General features: G+C 42.9%; 1 protein-coding gene across 8 annotated transcripts in view; it reads left to right on the forward strand.

Annotated features, from left to right (window-relative positions):
• The window catches only part of LOC126162434 (peptidyl-prolyl cis-trans isomerase G-like), a 333,524-nt gene that overhangs the window by 125,408 nt on the left and 187,875 nt on the right, over positions 1-20,241 (forward strand). For 4 of the 8 annotated variants that reach the window (XM_049918938.1, XM_049918937.1, XM_049918941.1 and 1 more), the window contains one exon: positions 15,249-15,335. The exons of the other annotated variants lie outside the window; for them this stretch is intronic. In XM_049918938.1, the coding sequence (XP_049774895.1) occupies positions 15,249-15,335 (87 nt within the window). The remainder of the gene's footprint in view (positions 1-15,248; positions 15,336-20,241) is intronic. 8 annotated transcript variants of the gene reach the window in all.

The following is a 20,241-nucleotide window of genomic DNA, read 5'->3' on the forward strand; positions in this document are numbered from 1 at the left end:
CCGCCTCCCCCTACCTCCGCCTCCGCCTCCCCCTACCTCCGCCTCCGCCTCCCCCTACCTCCGCCTCCGCCTCCCCCTACCTCCGCCTCCGCCTCCCCCTACCTCCGCCTCCGCCTCCCCCTACCTCCGCCTCCGCCTCCCCCTACCTCCGCCTCCGCCTCCCCCTACCTCCGCCTCCGCCTCCCCCTACCTCCGCCTCCGCCTCCCCCTACCTCCGCCTCCGCCTCCCCCTACCCCTCCGCCTCCGCCTCCCCCTACCTCCGCCTCCGCCTCCCCCTACCTCCGCCTCCGCCTCCCCCTACCTCCGCCTCTCCCTTCCTCCCCTCTCCCTTCATCCCTCCTCTCCCCTCTCCCTTCATCCCTCCTCTCCCCTCTCCCTTCATCCCTCCTCTCCCCTCTCCCTTCATCCCTCCTCTCCCCTCTCCCTTCATCCCTCCTCTCCCCTCTCCCTTCATCCCTCCTCTCCCCTCTCCCTTCATCCCTCCTCTCCCCTCTCCCTTCATCCCTCCTCTCCCCTCTCCCTTCATCCCTCCTCTCCCCTCTCCCTTCCTCTCCCAGTCCTCAGGGGCTCAGCATTGATTTGCTGAGTACGGGCTTGACAGCCGGGGTTCCTGAACTGGGGACTGGTAAGCTCCGCCAATCCCATCACCAACAGTAAGCCCTGGGCATGCTTCAGCGACCACCACATGGTGTGGTGTCTCAGGGAACTCGGATCTTTGCTTGACTGGCCTGATCGTGAGGGATAAACCTCAAAAAAAACCCTCAATTTCAAGGTGTGCTGTGCGGTGCGCTGATGGGATGCATGGCTGTTGAGGTGGAACAGTCGTTAGCCAGCAACCACTGGGGAACCTGCTGCACCTCAGTTGTATAAGTCTTACACAGGCACGCGGGGCTCTGTCTGAGTCAACCCTTATTTCCCTAGCTGCTTGTGGAACCGAGATGGAACCCTCGAAATCGTCATCTTCTCCTCCCAGCGGGAAGGGTGTACCACCTGGGAGTACTCACCGACACATCCAAAAGAATGAGAGAGACTAGTCCTCCTGATGATAAGAATACTTTGGACTGCAGTAACAGGGCTCATGGAGTAATGAATAACAATGTGTTTCTGGTGATAAAGAGGAAGAAGGGACATTTGAAAAAGTGTCCCCCTATTGGAAGGTTGGAAGGGTTTGGAAGGCCCTGCTGGAACATTAAAATCTATGGAACGATTGTGTAATGGCTCATTGTTGGTTGAAACGAACAGGTCAAAGCTGGTAGACCTTCAGAAATTTCAGAAACTGGGTGACTGTGATATCATTGTTGAGATGCACACTTCTCAACTCCAGCAAGGGCATTGTCACGTGCTGAAATATCATGGACATAGCAGAACTGAAGCAAGAATGGGCACCCAGTGGAGCAATGAACACACAGGAATAATAGAGCAACTGAAAAGAATGCCACTTTCATTGTCACATTCAATTCTCCCACACTGCCTGAACATCTTATGGTGAGGTTCCTTCGACTTAATGTTCAGCCTTACATTTCAAACCCTATGCGATGCTATTAATACCAGCATTTCGACCTTACAACCACGAGTTGTGGAGGTGAAGCAATCTGCGGGAACTGTGGGAAAGCTGTTCATAATGCTGGGACTGACTGCCTGTCTCCAGTGATCTGCGTCAACTGCTCTGGGAACCACCCAGTCTGGAGCCGAGACGACCCTGCTTTTGCTGAAGAATGCAAAATACAGGAGATAAAAGTGACCAAACAGATCCCCTATGCTGAAGCCAAAAAAGAATATAAGGTAATGAAACCCCCCTGTCTTTGCCTTCTCATATTCTTCCATAGTGCAGAAACTTATTCTCAAGGCAGACTCTTCCACACAGCTGATGACTAGTGTTCCTGTATCAACCATAAGCACTTGTACTTATACATGTACATTGTTGTTGTTGTTGTTGTTGTTGTTCTGGTGGTCTTCAATCCTGAGACTGGTTTGATGCAGCTCTCCATGCTACTCTATCCTGTGCAAGCTTCATCATCTCCCAGTACCTACTGCAGCCTACATCCTTCTGAATCTGCTTAGTGTACTCATCTCTTGGTCTCCCTCTACGATTTTTACCCTCCACGCTGCCCTCCAGTACTAAATTGGTGATCCCTTGATGCCTCAGAACATGTCCTACCAACTGATCCCTTCTTCTAGTCAAGTTGTGCCACAAACTTCTCCCCAATTCTATTCAATACCTCCTCATTAGTTATGTGATCTACCCATCTAATCTTCAGCATTCTTCTGTAGCACCACATTTCGAAAGCTTCTATTCTCTTTTTGTCTAAACTATTTATCGTCCACATTTCACTTCCATACATGGCTACACTCCATACAAATACTTTCAGAAACTACTTCATAACACTTAAATCAGTACTCGATGTTAACAAATTTCTCTTCTGATGTATTCCAGTCAACATTGTCAAAAGCTTTCTCTAAGTCTACAAATGCTAGAAACGTAGGTTTGCCTTTCCTTAATCTTTCTTCTAAGATAAGTCGTAGGGTCAGTATTGCCTCACGTGTACCAACATTTCTACGGAATCCAAACTGATCTTCCCCGAGGTCGGCTTCTACCAGTTTTTCCATTTGTCTGTTAAGAATTCGCATTAGTGTTTTGCAGCTGTGACTTATTAAAGTGATAGTTCGGTAATTTTCGCATCTGTCAACACCTGCTTTCTTTGGGATTGGAGTTATTATATTCTTCTTGAAGTCTGAGGGAATTTCGCCTGTCTCATACATCTTGCTCACCAGATGGTAGAGTCATGTCAGGACTGGCTCTCCCAAGGCTCTCAGTAGTTCTAATGTCAACTCCTGGGGCCTTGTTTTGACATGTCAAAAGAAAAAGAGTAAGGACAAAGCAATCCAGGCAGCTGCACCAGGAAAGACCAATAACAGTTCCACAGCGAGCATCCAGAAGGTACAAGAAAAACAGAGTGCTTCTCAATGCCTCCTCAAAGGGACAGGGTGCAGGGAAAGGCTCATGACGTTTGGGTCAAAAGCTGTCACAAGCACTGTCAGATGTCATTCTTTTCCGTCTGACTGATGAGGAGGATATCGTGGAGTTAGATACCTTGGATCCAGGCAGCCCCTCCACTCCCCCATGCTCTCAAAGTGCTTCACCTCTCCGGTGCAAAGATACGGGTAAATCAAAACTGCACCAATGAAATGGCTTCCATACTACAGTGGAACATCAGTGGGTTCAGGACGCGAGTGGAGGAACTCAAACTCGTAGCATAGGCATGTCCCTTGTGCTTTTGTTTACAAGAAATGTGTTTTAAAGATACAGATGTGTCTGTGCTTCAGGAAAATTCGGTATACCGCAAGGATGACCTATCATGAGAAAGGACCAAGGGAGGTGTCAGTGTTTGTCACTAAAACGCACCCCTCTTCTGTCCTCCCCTTGGCTACTGACCTGCAAGCAGTTGCAGTTAAAATTCATGTATGTCGAAGGATCACTGTGTGCTCACTGTATTTGCCTCTGCAAGATGCATTAGAGTCTGAGGCTCTCACAGATCTTATCGCACAACTCCCACGACCATTCCTTCTCCTAGGAAAATTTGGGGCCCATCGCGTCCTTTTGGGCTTGACCAATACTTGCCCTCAGGTTAGGGTTTTGGAGGGTCTTATGACGTCTCATGAGCTTTGCATCCTCAGCATGGGTACTCACACACATTTCTCTACTACTACTGGGTCATTCTCAGCCATCAACTTCTCTTTCTGTTCTCCCACCCTTGCCGACTCTGTTCAGTAGGAGGTCATTGATGACCTACATTCCAGTGACCACTTCCCAATCCACCTTCACCTACTAAATGGCTCACCACCTGAAGTTAAGCTCCCAAAGCAGGGCTAACTGGACGCATATCAGCCAGCTGTCTGTGTTCAAACACTGCGACAGCATCCAAGGTTGGGTGGACCACATCACACAAGTCATCCATCGTGCCACTGACCTCTCCATCACACAGTCCTCAGGTCTTTTTAGGAGGCAGCCAGTACCTTGGTGGACAGACGAGTGCTGTTCTGCGATCTGGGATAGATGTACAGCTCTTTGACGTTTTAAATGCTGACCGACAGCAGACACTTGGAGCCTTTAGAGTCCCGAGGGCCAAGGCTCAACACGTCGTTGGGAGAGTACAAAATGGGTATGGCAAGCGTTTCTGGACTCCATCAATCGTTCCATTTCTTCTATAAAAGTATGGGAAGCCATGTGGAGGATTTTTGGTAAATTCAGCCGTTCACCAATAGCAGCAGTGGTGAAATAAGAATGCCTACAAACAACACCTAGAGACATTGCTCAGATACTGGCCAAAAATTTTGCACAACCTACTGCCAATGCAAGCCAGGATCTGGTATTTCGTCGTTATTGTGCGACTATAGAGAGGGAATAGTTCTGAGGCTTACAACTCCCCCCTCTCTATGTGGGAGCTTGAGTCGGCACTCGCTGAAATTCGTGACACTGCACCTGGTCACAACCAAATTTAGTACTGCATGCTTAGACATTTGCCAGCAGCATCAAAGGAAATTCGTCTCAAATCTTTTAGTCTAATACGGCAGACAGGCAACTTCCCCAACTCGTGGAGGGAGGCAATTCTAACCCCTCTCCTCAAACCAGGGAAGGACTGCACATATCCCAGTGGTTATCGGAGTATCACCTTAACGAGCTGTGTAGGAAAGACCCTGAGGTGAATGGTTAACCATTGTCTGGTCTGGTTGTTAAAGACAAAGGCAGTTCCTTAACTGCTCTCCGTGTGGATTTCGCTCCACTGTCGACAATCGACCCTCCTAGTAGCCGCTATTCAGCATGCTTTCCTCTGCAAGCATCACTGTATTGGCACATTTCTTCAATATAAGTAAGGCATATTGTCGCAGAAGAAGCTGAGTAGCACCGTGGTGTAGTGGTTATGATACTAAACTGTTGCATGGAGGGTCATAAGTTCAAAACTCACCTGGGTTGTACAATTTTAATTTCTGTATTTGGTTCAAGTACATTCTAGAAGTATCCACAAATGGCAAGAATCCTTGTACTGGAATGTTCTGTAACTGTATACATACCTTATGTGTTCCGGCCAGAGGCAGTTCACTCCACACTCTTGTATGTGGAAGTGCTGAATAAACCTTCGTTAAGAGAAGTTAGTGTTTGTCATTCATCTAATTAAACCTTCTTCTACGTGACATTATTCTGGTGGAGACACTGGGTATTGGAACTTGTGATAGTGCACATTATTGACGACACTTTGACTCCCATCAGGCCATGACAGAGCCGCCATTTACATGGCGAGAAACCAGAGTTAGAGCCATATTCAACAGATCGCAATCTACCAGAGACAGAAGAAGAAGAAGAAGAAGAAGAAGAAGAGGATGTTACGATGACAGCAACTGTGTGCCACCACATGAGACATCTTTCTGGGTTCTCTGGTGACGATGGCCAAGATCCAAACAAGTGGCTGAAGGTATATGAGCGTATAGCCAAATTTAACAAAAGGGATAACACTGTGTGTTTGGCTAACATATTTTTCTACTTGGAGGGCACTACCAAGCAGTGGTATGAGAACAACGAGGAGAAGTTCACCAGCTGGGAAATATTCCAGTTGGGACTGCATAAGTATTTTGGTGACACACAATGACAGAAGTGCAAGGCTGAAGATAAATCAAAGTGCAGGGCACAGCGGCCAGGAGAAACTACAGCATCCTACATTCAAGACATCTTGGAACTGTGTAAAATAGTGGATCCTAGAATGAACGAGGAAAATAAGGTTGCACATCTCGAAGGGTGTTGCTGAGGACATGTATCAAGCCCTACTTCTGAAGGAGGTTTCGACTGCAGATGACTTCATAAAATGGTGCCGGTATATTGAGACAATGCATTAAAAAAGAATTACATGCAAGAAGTTTGAACTGCTTCAAAACGTCGTATCGATGTCTGTGATGGAAGAAGCAACTGATTTCACAAGTGTTCTTCGTCAGATAGTGAGAAAGGTAGTTCAGAAGGCACTTGGATTGCGCGGCGAGCAAAAAACCGAGACACTTCAAGAGGTTGGATGGAAAATACAGAGTGGAAACAGACTTGAGGACAATGTGAATGAAAGAGGAGGAGGAGGAGGAGGAGAAGAAGAAGAAGAAGAAGAAGAAGAAGAAGGTAAAGGTGAGGTATTAGATATGATACTGCAAGAAGAATTTAAGAGTATGCTGAAATATCTAAGTTGTAACAAGGCTCTTGGAGATGATGATAATCCCTCAGAATTACTGAAATCCATAGGAGATTCAACTATAACAGAATTATTACACCTGGTGTGCAGTATACACTCACCAAAAAAAGTTTTGCATCACCTAGGTTCCAAGAGTTCTGGAACCTGTACAGAAAACTGGAATAGAGATCAACATGAACAGCATTTCCTCCCTTTTTATTGCTCATGAAAACCACATGTTGCATGTTGTACCACCATACAGTGAGACCTTCAGAGATTGCCGTACACACCAGTACCTCTAATACCCAGTAGCACGTCCTCTTGCATTGATGCATGCCTGTATTCGTTGTGGCATACTATCCACAAGTTCATCGAGGCACTTTGATCCAGTTTGTCCCACTCCTTGATGGCAATTTGGCGTAGATCGCCGGCCGGAGTGGCCGGGTGGTTCTAGGCGCTACAGTCTGGAACTGCGCGGCAGCTACGGTCGCAGATTCGAGTCCAGCCTCGGGCATGGATGTGTGTGATGTCCTTCAGTTTGTTAGGTTTCAGCAGTTCTAAGTTCTAGGGGAATGATGACCTCTGAAGTTAAGTCCCATAGTGCTCAGAGCCATTTTTTTGTCATAGATCCCTCAGAGTGGCTGGTGGGTCACGTCGTAAATAAACTGCCCGTCTCAATCTATTCCAGGCGTGTTCGATAGGGTTCATGTCTGGAGAACATGCTGGCCACTCTAGTCGAGCGATATCGTTATCCTAAAGGAAGTCATTCACAAGATGTGCATGGTGGGGGCATAAATTGTTGTCCATGAAGACGAAAGCCTCGCCAATATGCTGCTGATATGGTTTCACTATCAGTCGGAGGATGGCATTCGCGTATCGTACAGCTGTTTCCGTGCCTTCCATGACCACAAGCAGCATACGTCGGCCCCACGTAATGCCACCCCAAAACAACAGGGAACCTCCACCTTGCTGCACTCACTGGACAGAAGACATATGTGACACTCATCAGTGAAGAGAACGTGAAGCCAATCCTGAGCGATCCATTCGGCATGTTGTTGAACCCATCTCTACTACTGCACTGCATGGTTGCAAAGATGGACCTCGTCATGGACATTGGGAGTGAGTTGCTCATCATGCAGCCTTTTGTGCACAGTTTGAGTTGTAACACGACGTCCTGTGGCTGCAAGAAAAGCACTATTCAACATAGTGGCATTACTGTCAGGGTTCCTCTGAGCCATAATCCATAGGTAGCGGTCATCCACTGCAGTAGTAGCCCTTCGGTGATGTGAGTGAGGCATGTCATCGACAGTTTGTCTCTCTGTATCTCCTCCATATCTGAACAACATCGCTTTGGTTCACTCCGAGGCACCTGGACACTTCCCATGTTGAGAGCCCTTCCTGGCACAAAGTAACAATGTGGATACGATTGAGCTGTGGTATTGACCGTCTAGGCATGATTGAACTATCGACAACACGAGCTGTGTACCACCTCCTGCTGGAATGATTGGAACTGATCGGCTGTGGAACCCCCTCCATCTAATAGGCGCTGCTCATGCATGGTTGTTTACATCTTTGGGCAGGTTTAGTGACATCTCTGAACAGTCAAAGGGACTGTGTCTGTGATACAACATCCACAGTCATCGTCTGTCTTCAGGAGTTCTGGGAACTGGGATGATGCAAAACTCTTTTTGATGTGTGTTTATGAGACGGGTGAAATACCATCAGACTTCACGAAGAATGTTATCGTTCCAATTCTAAAAAAGGCGTGTGCTGACAAGTGTGAATGCTACCGAACCATCAATTTAATAAGCCGTAGAAGCAAAATATTGATATCAATGATTTACAGAAGAATGGAAAATCTTGAAGAAGGCAAACTTTGGAAAGATCAGTTTTGATCTCTACAGGTATAAAATACAGGGAGCAAGAAATTATTTACAACTTGTACAGAACTCAGACCGAAATTATAACAGTTGAGAGACATGAAAGGAAGGATGTGGTTGACACAGGAGTGAGACGGGGCGTAACCTAATGCTGATATTATTCAATTTGTATACTGAACAAGCTGTGAAGAAAACAAAGTAGAAATTTGTAAAGTGAATTATAGATCCAGATTTGCTTATGACCTTGTAATTCTGTCAAGAAACTCCAAAGGATTTGGGAGAGTAATAGCATAGAATTGGTCATATCTTGTAAAGAGATTGTGAAATGATGATACACAAACCACATTAAATCAGGTGATGGTGAGGGTATTAATATGGTAATGACACACTGAAAGTAGTAGATGAGTTCTACTATGTTGTTGTTGTGGTCTTCAGTCCTGAGACTGGTTTGATGCAGCTCTCCATGCTTCTCTATCCTGTGCAAGCTTCTTCATCTCCCAGTATCTACTGCAACCTACATCCTTCTAAATCTGCTTAGTGTATTCATCTCTTGGTCTCCCTCTACGATTTTTACCCTCCACACTGCCCTCCAATGCTAAATTTGTGATCCCTTGATGCCTCAAAACATGTCATACCAACCGATCCCTTCTTCTAGTCAAGTTGTGCCACAAACTTCTCTTCTCCCCAATCCTATTCAATACCTCCTCATTAGTTACGTGATCTACCCACCTTATCTTCAGCATTCTTCTGTAGCACCACATTTCGAAAGCTTCTATTCTCTTCTTGTCCAAACTATTTATCGTCCATGTTTCACTTCCATACATGGCTACACTCCATACAAATACTTTCAGAAACGACTTCCTGACACTTAAATCTATACTCGATGTTAACAAATTCCTCTTCTTGAGAAATGCTTTCCTTGCCATTGCCAGTCTACATTTTATATCCTCTCTACTTCGACCATCATCGGTTATTTTACTCCCTAAATAGCAAAACTCCTTTACTACTTTAAGTGTCTCATTTCCTAATCTAATTCCCTCAGCATCACCCGACTTAATTTGACTACATTCCATTATCCTCGTTTTGCTTTTGTTGATGTTCATCTTATATCCTCCTTTCAAGACACTGTCCATTCCGTTCAACTGCTCTTCCAAGTCCTTTGCTGTCTCTGACAGAATTACAATGTCATCGGCGAACCTCAAAGTTTTTACTACTTCTCCATGAATTTTAATACCTACTCCAAATTTTTCTTTTGTTTCCTTTACTGCTTGCTCAATATACAGATTGAATAACATTGGGGAGAGGCTACAACCCTGTCTTACTCCTTTCCCAACCACTGCTTCCCTTTCATGCCCCTCGACTCTTATAACTGCCATCTGGTTTCTGTACAAATTGTAAATAGCCTTTCGCTCCCTGTATTTTACCCCTGCCACCTTCAGAATTTGAAAGAGATTATTCCAGTTAACATTGTCAAAAGCTTTCTCTAAGTCTACAAATGCTAGAAACGTAGGTTTGCCTTTTCTTAATCTTTCTTCCAAGATAAGTCGTAAGGTCAGTATTGCCTCACGTGTTCCAACATTTCTACGGAATCCAAACTGATCTTCCCCGAGGTCGGCTTCTACCAGTATTTCCATTCGTCTGTAAAGAATTCGCGTCAGTATTTTGCAGCTGTGACTTATTAAACTGATAGTTCGGTAATTTTCACATCTATCAACACCTGCTTTCTTTGGGATTGGAATTATTATATTCTTCTTGAAGTGTGAGGGTGTTTCGCCTGTCTCATACATCGTGCTCACCAGATGGTAGAGTTTTGTCATGACTGGCTCTCCCGAGGCCATCAGTAGTTCAAATGGAATGTTGTCTACTCCCCGGGGCTTTGTTTCGACTCAGGTCTTTCAGTGCTCTGTCAAACTCTTCACGCAGTATCTTATCTCCCATTTCATCTTCATCTACATCCTCTTCCATTTCCATAATATTGTCCTCAAGTACATCGCCCTTGTATAAACCCTCTATATACTCCTTCCACCTTTCTGCCTTCCCTTCTTTGCTTAGAACTGGGTTGCCATCTGAGCTCTTGACATTCATACAAGTGGTTGTCTTCTCTCCAAAGGTCTCTTTAATTTTCCTGTAGGCAGTATCTATCTTACCCCTAGTGAGACAAGCCTCTACATCCTTACATTTGTCCTCTATCCATCCCTGCTTAGCCATTTTGCACTTCCTGTCGATACCATTTTTGAGACGTTTGTATTCCTTTTTGCCTGCTTCATTTACTGCATTTTTATATTTTCTCCTTTCATCAATTAAATTCAATATTTCTTCTGTTACCCAAGGATTTCTATTAGCCCTCGTCTTTTTACCTACTTGATCCTCTGCTGCCTTCACTACTTCATCCCTCAGAGCTACCCATTCTTCTTCTACTGTATTTCTTTCCCCCATTCCTGTCAATCGTTCCCTTATGCTCTCCCTGAAACTCTCTACAACCTCTGGTTCTTTCAGTTTATCCAGGTCCCATCTCCTTAAATTCCCACCTTTTTGCAGTTTCTTCAGTTTCAATCTGCAGTTCATAACCAATAGATTGTGGTCAGAATCCACATCTGCCCCAGGAAATGTCTTACAATTTAAAACCTGGTTCCTAAATCTCTGTCTTACCATTATATAATCTATCTGATACCTTCTAGTATCTCCAGGATTCTTCCAGGTATACAACCTTATTTTATTATTCTTGAACCAAGTGTTGGCTATGATTAAGTTATGCTCTGTGCAAAATTCTACAAGGCGGCTTCCTCTTTCATTCCTTCCCCCCAATCCATATTCACCTACTATGTTTCCTTCTCTTCCTTTTCCTACTGACGAATTCCAGTCACCCATGACTATTAAATTTTCGTCTCCCTTCACTACCTGAATAATTTCTTTTATCTCGTCATACATTTCATCTATTTCTTCATCATCTGCAGAGGTAGTTGGCATATAAACTTGTACTACTGTAGTAGGCATGGGCTTTGTGTCTATCTTGGCCACAATAATGCGTTCACTATGCTGTTTGTAGTAGCTAACCTGCACTCCTATTTTTTTATTCATTATTAAACCTACTCCTGCATTACCCCTATTTGATTTTGTATTTATAACCCTGTAATCACCTGACCAAAAGTCTTGTTCCTCCTGCCACCGAACTTCACTAATTCCCACTATATCTAACTTTAACCTATCCATTTCCCTTTTTAAATTTTCTAACCTACCTGCCCGATTAAGGGATCTGACATTCCACGCTCCGATCCGTAGAACGCCAGTTTTCTTTCTCCTGATAACGACGTCCTCCTGAGTAGTCCCCGCCCGGAGATCCGAATGGGGGACTATTTTACCTCCGGAATATTTTACCCAAGAGGACGCCATCATCATTTAATCATACAGTAGAGCTGCATGTCCTCGGGAAAAATTACGGCTGTAGTTTCCCCTTGCTTTCAGCCGTTCGCAGTACCAGTACAGCAAGGCCGTTTTGGTTAATGTTACAAGGCCAGATCAGTCAATCATCCAGACTGTTGCCCCTGCAACTACTGAAAAGGCTGCTGCCCCTCTTCAGGAACCACATGTTTGTCTGGCCTCTCAACAGATACCCCTCCGTTGTGGTTGCACCTACGGTACGGCCATCTGTATCGCTGAGGCACGCAAGCCTCCCCACCAACGGCAAGGTCCATGGTTCATGGGGCACTATTGGGCAACGGAAAATCCACGATGGCTGCGACAAGTGGAACATCAGCGATCTTGGCGGGTTAATGTATGGTGCGGCATTATGGGAAGGAGGACAAATTTCCCCCCATTTTATCGATGGCAATCTAAATGGTGCAGTGTATGCTGATTTCCTACGTAATGTTCTACCGATGTTAATACAAGATGTTTCCCTGCGTGACAGAATGGAGATGTACTTCCAACATGGTGGATGTCCGGCGCATAGCTCGCGTGCGGTTGAAGCGGTACTGAATAGCACATTTCATGACAGGTGGATTGGTCGTCGAAGCACCATACCATGGCCTGCACGTTCACCGGATCTGACGTCCCCGGATTTCTTTCTGTGGGGAAAGTCAAAGGATATTTCGTATCGTGATCCACCGACAACGCCTGACATGCGTCAGCGCATTGTCAATGCATGTGCGAACATTGCGGAAGGAAAAGTACTTCCTGTTGAGAGGAATGTCGTTACACGTATTGCCAAACGCATTGAGGCTATCGGACATCATTTTGAGCATTTATTACATTAATGTGGTATTTACTGGTAATCTACTATATGGGCAGCAAAATAACTGATGATGGCTAAAGCAGAGAGAATACAAATGCAGACCAGAAATCAGAAGAAAATATTCCTGAAAAAGCAGAATTTGTTAACATATAATATCAATTTAAGTGTTAGGACGTCTCTTCTGAAGGTATTTGTCTGGAGTGTGTTCATTTATGAAAGTGAAACATGGACAGTAAGTAGTTCAGACAAGAAGAAAATACAGCGTGCAACACAAAGGAAGGGTCACTTTTTTGAAACCCTGTAATTGTCTGCCATAGCAATGCAGAAGTTTGAAATTTGACTCAAAGGTGTCTACATCCTTCCTCTTTAATGGTGCAAAAGCATGGCACTCTGCAACATCACCCTCAGGTTCAGCGACTCTTCAGACAGCAGGATGTCCACACCTGGCCAGAGTTCTGAATTTTGTGTGAGGCATAAAGTGGGTTAATTATGTCACAATTCACCACAATTCTGCCCAACACTGTCATCAATGTCACATAGTGGGCAGATCATCCCACACCCTCCTACCAATGTTTCACCCCTTCTTTTGACACCTCTAGAATGGGGGACAGAAATATCATCCCAGCCTTAAAATTGTGTGATTTGTTAGGAGTTGTGCAGAGAAACATTTCAGACACACCGCTGCTCAGTATTGACATGAGAAGGCCCCAGGAGATGGTATAAATGGCATTAATGAAACTACTGTTTTCCACAGGACATTGATTTCACACATTTTGTGTTGAAAACGACAATTAGCCATGGAGTGAGTAACAAGCTGATGATCTTGACAACATTTGACACTGCTGACACTCTTCCAGGTGATTTAGCCCTTCTCTAAGGACAACGTGGGCCTGCAACTGCATTGAAAGTGCCTCCATCCCTTTTGAGTGCAATGTGACTGCAGCTTTTTCTCTGGTGTACAGTGTGGTACCTCTAGGATCAATTTGGAACCAGTTGGCAAAATTTGAATATGATCTGAAACAGCAAAGGGTGACTCTGCTTTTCCAGCCCTCCTGTTTTGCACCCTCCTGTGGCGTGATCATGAGGGGTGGTCCAACATTGACATATGTGTGAATAAAATGGCAAAGGGTCCTTCTGGGACGCCCTCTCCAGTTTATCAACACCCTCAGTGCCATCTGAACACCTTTGTTGAGTGCTTTAGTAACTGCCTGTCTGTGCACAGATACATTTTTAATTACTAAGCGCTTACGTGATGGGCAACTGTTGAGATGGCCATGAGCTGAGTAGCACTGTGTCGCTAAATTTGCACGTGCTGACTGGATGCAAAATCTAATGGGTGTCACAGGGGGTGTCCGTCATGCCAGTGGCTAGTAATGAGTGACTTGCTGTCTCTGCACAAATGCATTTTTAAATAAATCAACAATCGTGCACTGAGGGTTCTGCTGAATTCGAGGTTGAATCAACGGGAGTAGGGAGAAAGTAGTGCCAGGGGTTGCCAAGAATTTCGTAGTATTGCTCATTGCACTGCAAACTGTCATTGTTGACCACAAAATGTATGAGAATCAACACCTCAAGTGAAGAGGCGTTTTTCATTGATGCCCTTTGTCATCTCCTGAGGCCTTTTCTTGTTGATACTGAGTGGTGGTGTCTGAAATGTTTTCCTAATCCACTCATAAGAAAACTGCACAATTTCAATGCTGGTTATCACAGTTCTGATCTCAACCTCTCAGTGGCATTAAAAGAAGGCATGAAATGTGAGTAAAGAGGGGTTGTGCGACCTTCCCATTGTGTAGTATTGGGCAGAATTGTGCTGAAATTTGGTGCCAAAGTGACATGATTAACACACCTTACTCCTCGAATGAATTTCGAATGTCTGACCTTTTTTTAAAGCTTGTCAACACCTCGTTTTTTGAAGTGTCACTGAAGCCCAGACTGATGTTGCAGGGCATCACACTTTGCACCTTTATAGAGAACGGTTGGATGCAACTTTGAGCCAAATTTCAATTTCTCTGCATCACAATGGCAGACAATTATGGGGTTTCCAAAAAGTGATCCTTTAATTGTGTTGCACAGTGCAGAACTTTTGAAATGTGATGCTATAGAAAAATGCTCAAGATTAGATGGCCAGATCAGATACTGAATCAGTCTGGGGAGAAATGAAATTTATGGCATAACTTGACTAAAAGAGGTGATCCGTTGATAGGACATATCGTGATCCGTTGATAGGACATATCGTGGGGTTTCAAAGAGTTGTCAATTTATTAGTGAAAGAAACGGTGGAGAGTAAAAATTGCAGAGGGATACCTTCGTTTGAATTACAGTAAACACATTCAAATGGGAGTAGGTTGCGGTAGCTATGCAGAGATAAGAGATTTGCACAGGGTAGACTAGCATGGAGAGGTACATCACACCAGTCTTTGGACTGAAGACCACCACCACCACAACAGAAACAGCAGCAACAACAACATAGCACATCTGATATATATTACAGAGACTTCAGATCGACTACAGAGCTGAAACTATGTATCAGTGAACAATATAAAATATATAGACTGTTTAATCCTACAGCCTCTGTGACAAATTGGTATTATTTGAGAATGCCTTTTGCTTGCAGAATGGTGTCTTTCTTATACCAGCTGTAGTGTAACACATTTGCAGTAACCTTAGAATTTATTGTGAATTGCGTACTCTTTTTCTATGGCTCTTCACAATACTTATCATGATTTTTCATGTTCTATGGTGGAAGGTACTGCATGTTCTAGATGCTGCACTAACTAATATGAAATTAGTGTTAAGCAAGGGTCACACACGTACACTGTATATCAAAGACTAACACAGTAAAGTATAACTGTTATTTCAGTACACGGGATTAAAATTATCACCACCTCTCATAACGTAACTCTTTCATTGCAGTGTGGAATTTTATTTTCCAGGTTCAGTGGGAAAAAGAGTTTATAGGTAAACTGATGAAAGTTAAGAAATATTCCTGTCAGCAAGAGAGAACAGCACCAGCCAGTGAGGTTAGGACAGTATTAGATATTTTTATTTCAAGTAATTCTTAACTATGTGGTCATAACAGGTAAGTTAGTAATTTAGCTGTTTCAAACTTAAGCACTGTGAAGACAGCAGCAAAATTAAGTTATATGTTATTACTAATGTGGTAACTTCTTCGTAGTGCACAGTGATGTGTGTTAAAATTTCAAAATTAGTTTTCCAGTAAACTGGAAATGGTACTAGGTTTAAGAAGAAGAAGAAGAAGAAGAAGAAGAAGAAGAAGATACAAAGGAAAGGGAAATAGAACAGTGTAAAAAATGTGTAATGTTGAGATGTTGTGTGTAATGAAGATTTACTAAAATAGCCTTCAGAATGGCTGCTGGTATAATGTGTTTTATGACGTTCCTGAATATGTGGCTTCTGAATATATAGTGAGAAGGGTATTTGTTAATCCTAGAATGGATTCACTGGGTCTCTCAGATCCAGGCAGACTTTGTCTTAAAAATATCCGCAAGAGTACACTGCTTGTGAGTAAGCCATTCATTGTAGCTTTCACGTAATTTTGCTAGAGGCCACTACTTGTTTCATCATTCCACTTTGTTCACCAGTTGATTGTAGATGCGGGAAGAAACGCGTTTTGGATCTGAGAGATCCAGCCTGTCCTTTTGTGTTAGCTTTTGCACTTTTCTTGTTATACTTTCTGTGTACAATAAAACTGCTTGAAAATGGCTTGACAGTGTCTATTAAGTCATGAAGGAATTCAAAAACTGTTACTAGAAAGTGATAAGATTCAGATGTGGATCCTAATTTTGTTCCCAGAAGTAATCACAACACAGAAAATGAAGTGATTGATCAATAACTGGACAGCAAAGTGAATGTCTTCATTCCTGTCAGTAACTTGAGTACACTCACTAACACAACTAGTGCAGTTGGCTGCAATCCCTATCCCATACTGTTTGTCAAGATGTTATCAAACTAAATGGCTGAAAAATATTCCAAACCAAAATGTCTGTGCCAGATCTTATGATATAGTTACAAATTAGCATGATGTTGGCAGAGAAGCCAGAAATGTTATCACCATTGTTGAGGCCTGGAAACTGTTTGTTGGCCATGATTTATTCGATTTCATATTAGAGAGCACAAATATTTACATAGATCTCATAAAACTTTGCATAAAAGTGACAAAAACTGCAAGAAATATAAAAGAAAGAGGAAGTTTAAGGCATTTTTTGGTCTTTTGTACATTATGGCATTCTTCATGGAGGCAAAATGAACATGGAAGAATTTTGGGATACTTGTTGCACATGGACATAAATCTTCCCAAGTCTGTCATCATTATGATTTAGATTTCTTTTGAGAAGTGTTAGATTAGATAATATTCACACAAGAGAGGAACATAAAAAATGATGTTGTACATCATGTTATGGAAGGAATCACAAAAAAATATAGAAGCATTACACATGTGTATACCTTACAGTGGATGAAATGTTACTATTTTTTCAGATGTGTTGTTCTTTCAGAATGTATGTTCCTTCAAAACCTGCAATGCATGGGTTCAAAATATTTAACTGGCAAGTGTGAGAAGTAGTAAGTAAAATATTGGGAAGTGGAACAACAAAGTGCGGGTTTTTCCCAAGTCAGTAACACAGCTGGTTGTGCTCAGATTTGTAGAGTCAGTGAAGAGAATGGGAAGGAATATTACCCCTGACAGTTGGTTCACAATGTACAGTCTTGCTTGAAAACTTTACACAGATAGTAATCATAGACTCGGGAGAACATTTTGCAAAACTAAGATCTTTGAAATTCTTGCCACAAAGAAATAGAGCAATACATTTGTCCACTCAGATATAGTGATTCGTCAATGCATTTTTATTACACAGAGCAAACACAGAACTGAATATTTCGAGAAGGCTGCTTCTCAAGCATCTGGGTTTAAGCTCTTTCCACATAAATAACATGGTTTATTTGAAGCAAGGAAATGAATGCAATTGATTTTAATTATTGGAGTAAACGAAGGACATTATAAGTTCTTGCAGTATTAGTTTATTACCTCTGACTGAAAAACTCAAGTGAAGAGGGAATTAAAGCAGTTCACCATAAAAATATGTTCCAGCATTGTGAGCAAATGTGAGGATACGTCAAGGAAGAAATTGTGATTAAATGAAGTTTTGTACATGAGTGAAAATATTGTTACACATTCATCTGTCAGTGTATGTGCATAATCAAATTATGGCAAATACATAAGAAATATGGCATGAACTGAAGAATGTACTTGAGGGCTTTCTATCCCCAAGAAAGTAAGTTTGTTGAAAACCTTTTTTGTGATGGACCAAAAAGTTGCTTGTTAGTAGAGTGCTTCGTATCAGAAAATATCCCTACATCTAATAAATTAAAAAGCTTAAGTTTCAAGGTAAAAGATGTATGGGTTGGTTTCAGCCTAGTTGCTGTGTTGCCCTCTGTGTACAAGGTTTATGGTGCATGAGATAAAGGCTGATGTTTGCTTTGACTCATATCTTGGTGATGTGGTGGCCCTTCAGATAGAAGAAAGGCATGATGATTTGATGCACACATTGAAAAATATTAATATATTACAACTGCAATAAATATGGCTATTTAGCAAAGAGCTATTAAAGCAAGATCAGGACTAATGGACAAAACTAGCAGGAGATACAATGTGCGTTACCATTTTGCCAGTATCATGTACTAACAAAATAGTAGAATAACATGTGTAGCGATGGAGCTACAAGTGTCTCATGTGCGTAACCCTATTTCTAGGAAACCAGTGCTTGTGATGTAGTTACTGTAGCAGATACTGTTACTAACATATCGTGCTACATCTAGCTTCCCCTTGAAGAGGAGTATATATTATCTACATATATATTGAGTTTGTTATTGACTGTAATTAATCTAAAAAATTTTAGGAAACTTATATTTTTTACCACAGGTTTTTCTGTTGCCTTATTAGAAATTTCTCTTTGTGTATTTGCTTCAGTTCTTTTAGGGAATTATTACTTTTTTAACTCAACAGATTAAAAGATAATCAGAAGGCTTAGTTTAAATTTATTTGTTCACTGTCCTGTAATACATTACACCATGCAAAATGCAGCTCCATTGTGATTGCTGTTCTTGAACACGGGATGATATGGTTGACATTCATAAGCATCTGGAAACCCCCATGGCTACTGTCGAATAATTGTTAGCTGCTGTGAATCAGTGTGTTGGAAAAGCTCCTAAGGGTTATGTGCCTGTGAAACCAGTACCAAAGGTATCCCAAGTACTGTCCTCTCATGTGATTCCTGTCTTCTCTGTGGGAAGTGCAAGATCTGTCATTACTCATCCACTTCACTGAGAGTGGCATTTCACTGGCACATTTAGGTGTCCTGTACAGTGTGGATGGAGACCAGGGAGAACATCTGTTTTGTGGAAACCTGTTTTGTCCAGTTTCAGGAGATAGCAAACGCAAAAGAGTAGGGGTCTATTAATAGTCATCAGTTCAAATCTATAGCAGATGATGGTACCCCTTAGGGAAATGGCAGCAAGAGACAGGAACGCATAAAAAGTGCACTTGGCGTGTATGCCTGGGGGCCTCATGCAGCATGCGGTAGAGGCTATTCCAGCAGCCATTAAGAGAACTGGGTAGAACTAGCTGCAGATTGCACACACATTGGAACAGATCATGTCTGCCATCTGAGGTCATACTTGGATCATTCCAGTAACTGGCAGAGGAAGTTGAGAAGGCCAGCCTTGCACATGGAGTTTCAACAAAGCTCACAATTTGCAGCATTGTCCCCAGAACTGATCATGACCCCCTTGGTTCTGAGTCGAGTGGGAGGAGTGAACCAAGGAATTCGGAGGTTCTGTGACAAGCTAGGCTGTGACGTCCTTTACTTGCGTCATAGGGTTGAGAATTGTAGGGTACCCCTAAATGGGTCAGGTGTGCACTACACATTGAAGGCTGATACCGACGTAGCTGACTGTGTGTGGGTTGCACACAAGGGTTTCTTAGATGAGGTGACTCTCCATCCATTCCAGATAACAATAGTTGTAGGATTCCCAGATGTATCAGCATAAGGTTGAAAGAAATGACTCTCACAGGTGAGAGTGTTAAAATCCCAGTGGTTAACTGCCGAAGCATTCACAGAAAAGTGCCAGAGTTTGAAGTGCTCCTGTGAAGCTCACATAATACTAGGTACAGAAAGGTGGTTGAAACCTGAAATTGATAGCAATGAGATTTTTGGGGAAAATTTAATTGTATATTGAAAGGATAGGCTAATGGGAAATGGAAATGACATATTTGTCGCAGTAGGCAAGAAGCTCCAATCCATCAAGGTAGAAATTGAAACTGTTTGTGAGAGTGTTGGAGCAAGGCATGTATCAGGGGTGGTCATACAATGGTAATTGAATCCTTGTATCTGCCAGACTCATCTCCTGATGTAACCGAAAACTTCAGAGGAAACCTCAGTTTGATTTGTATGTAAGGTCCCCAATCGTACTGTAATCATAGGTGGAGACTTAATTCATCCAACAATCAATTGGAAAAATTAGTTTTTTTGTGGTGATTGTGATAAGACATACTGTCAAACATTGCTAAATTTCTTCTCTGAAAACTATGTAGAACAGGTAGCTCAGAACCCCACTCAATATGGACGTATATTGGATCAAATGGCAACAGACAGACTGACATCTTTGAGTTTGTCAAAGCCGAAACTGGTACGAGTGACCATGACTTGGTTGTGGCAACAGTGATTACCAAAACGCAAAGGACAACTAAAACAAGCAGAAAGGCACATATTTTCAGTGAACTAGATAAAAAATCGGTAGTGTCATATCTCAGCGATAAACGTGAAACATGTAGCCCAAGGCAGGAACGTGTAGAGGAACTATGACTCAAGTTTAAAAGAATAGTTGACCATTCACTGGACAGGTATGAAC

This window comes from Schistocerca cancellata, chromosome 2 (assembly GCF_023864275.1).
Source record: "Schistocerca cancellata isolate TAMUIC-IGC-003103 chromosome 2, iqSchCanc2.1, whole genome shotgun sequence".
NCBI classification, from domain to species: domain Eukaryota; kingdom Metazoa; phylum Arthropoda; class Insecta; order Orthoptera; family Acrididae; genus Schistocerca; species Schistocerca cancellata.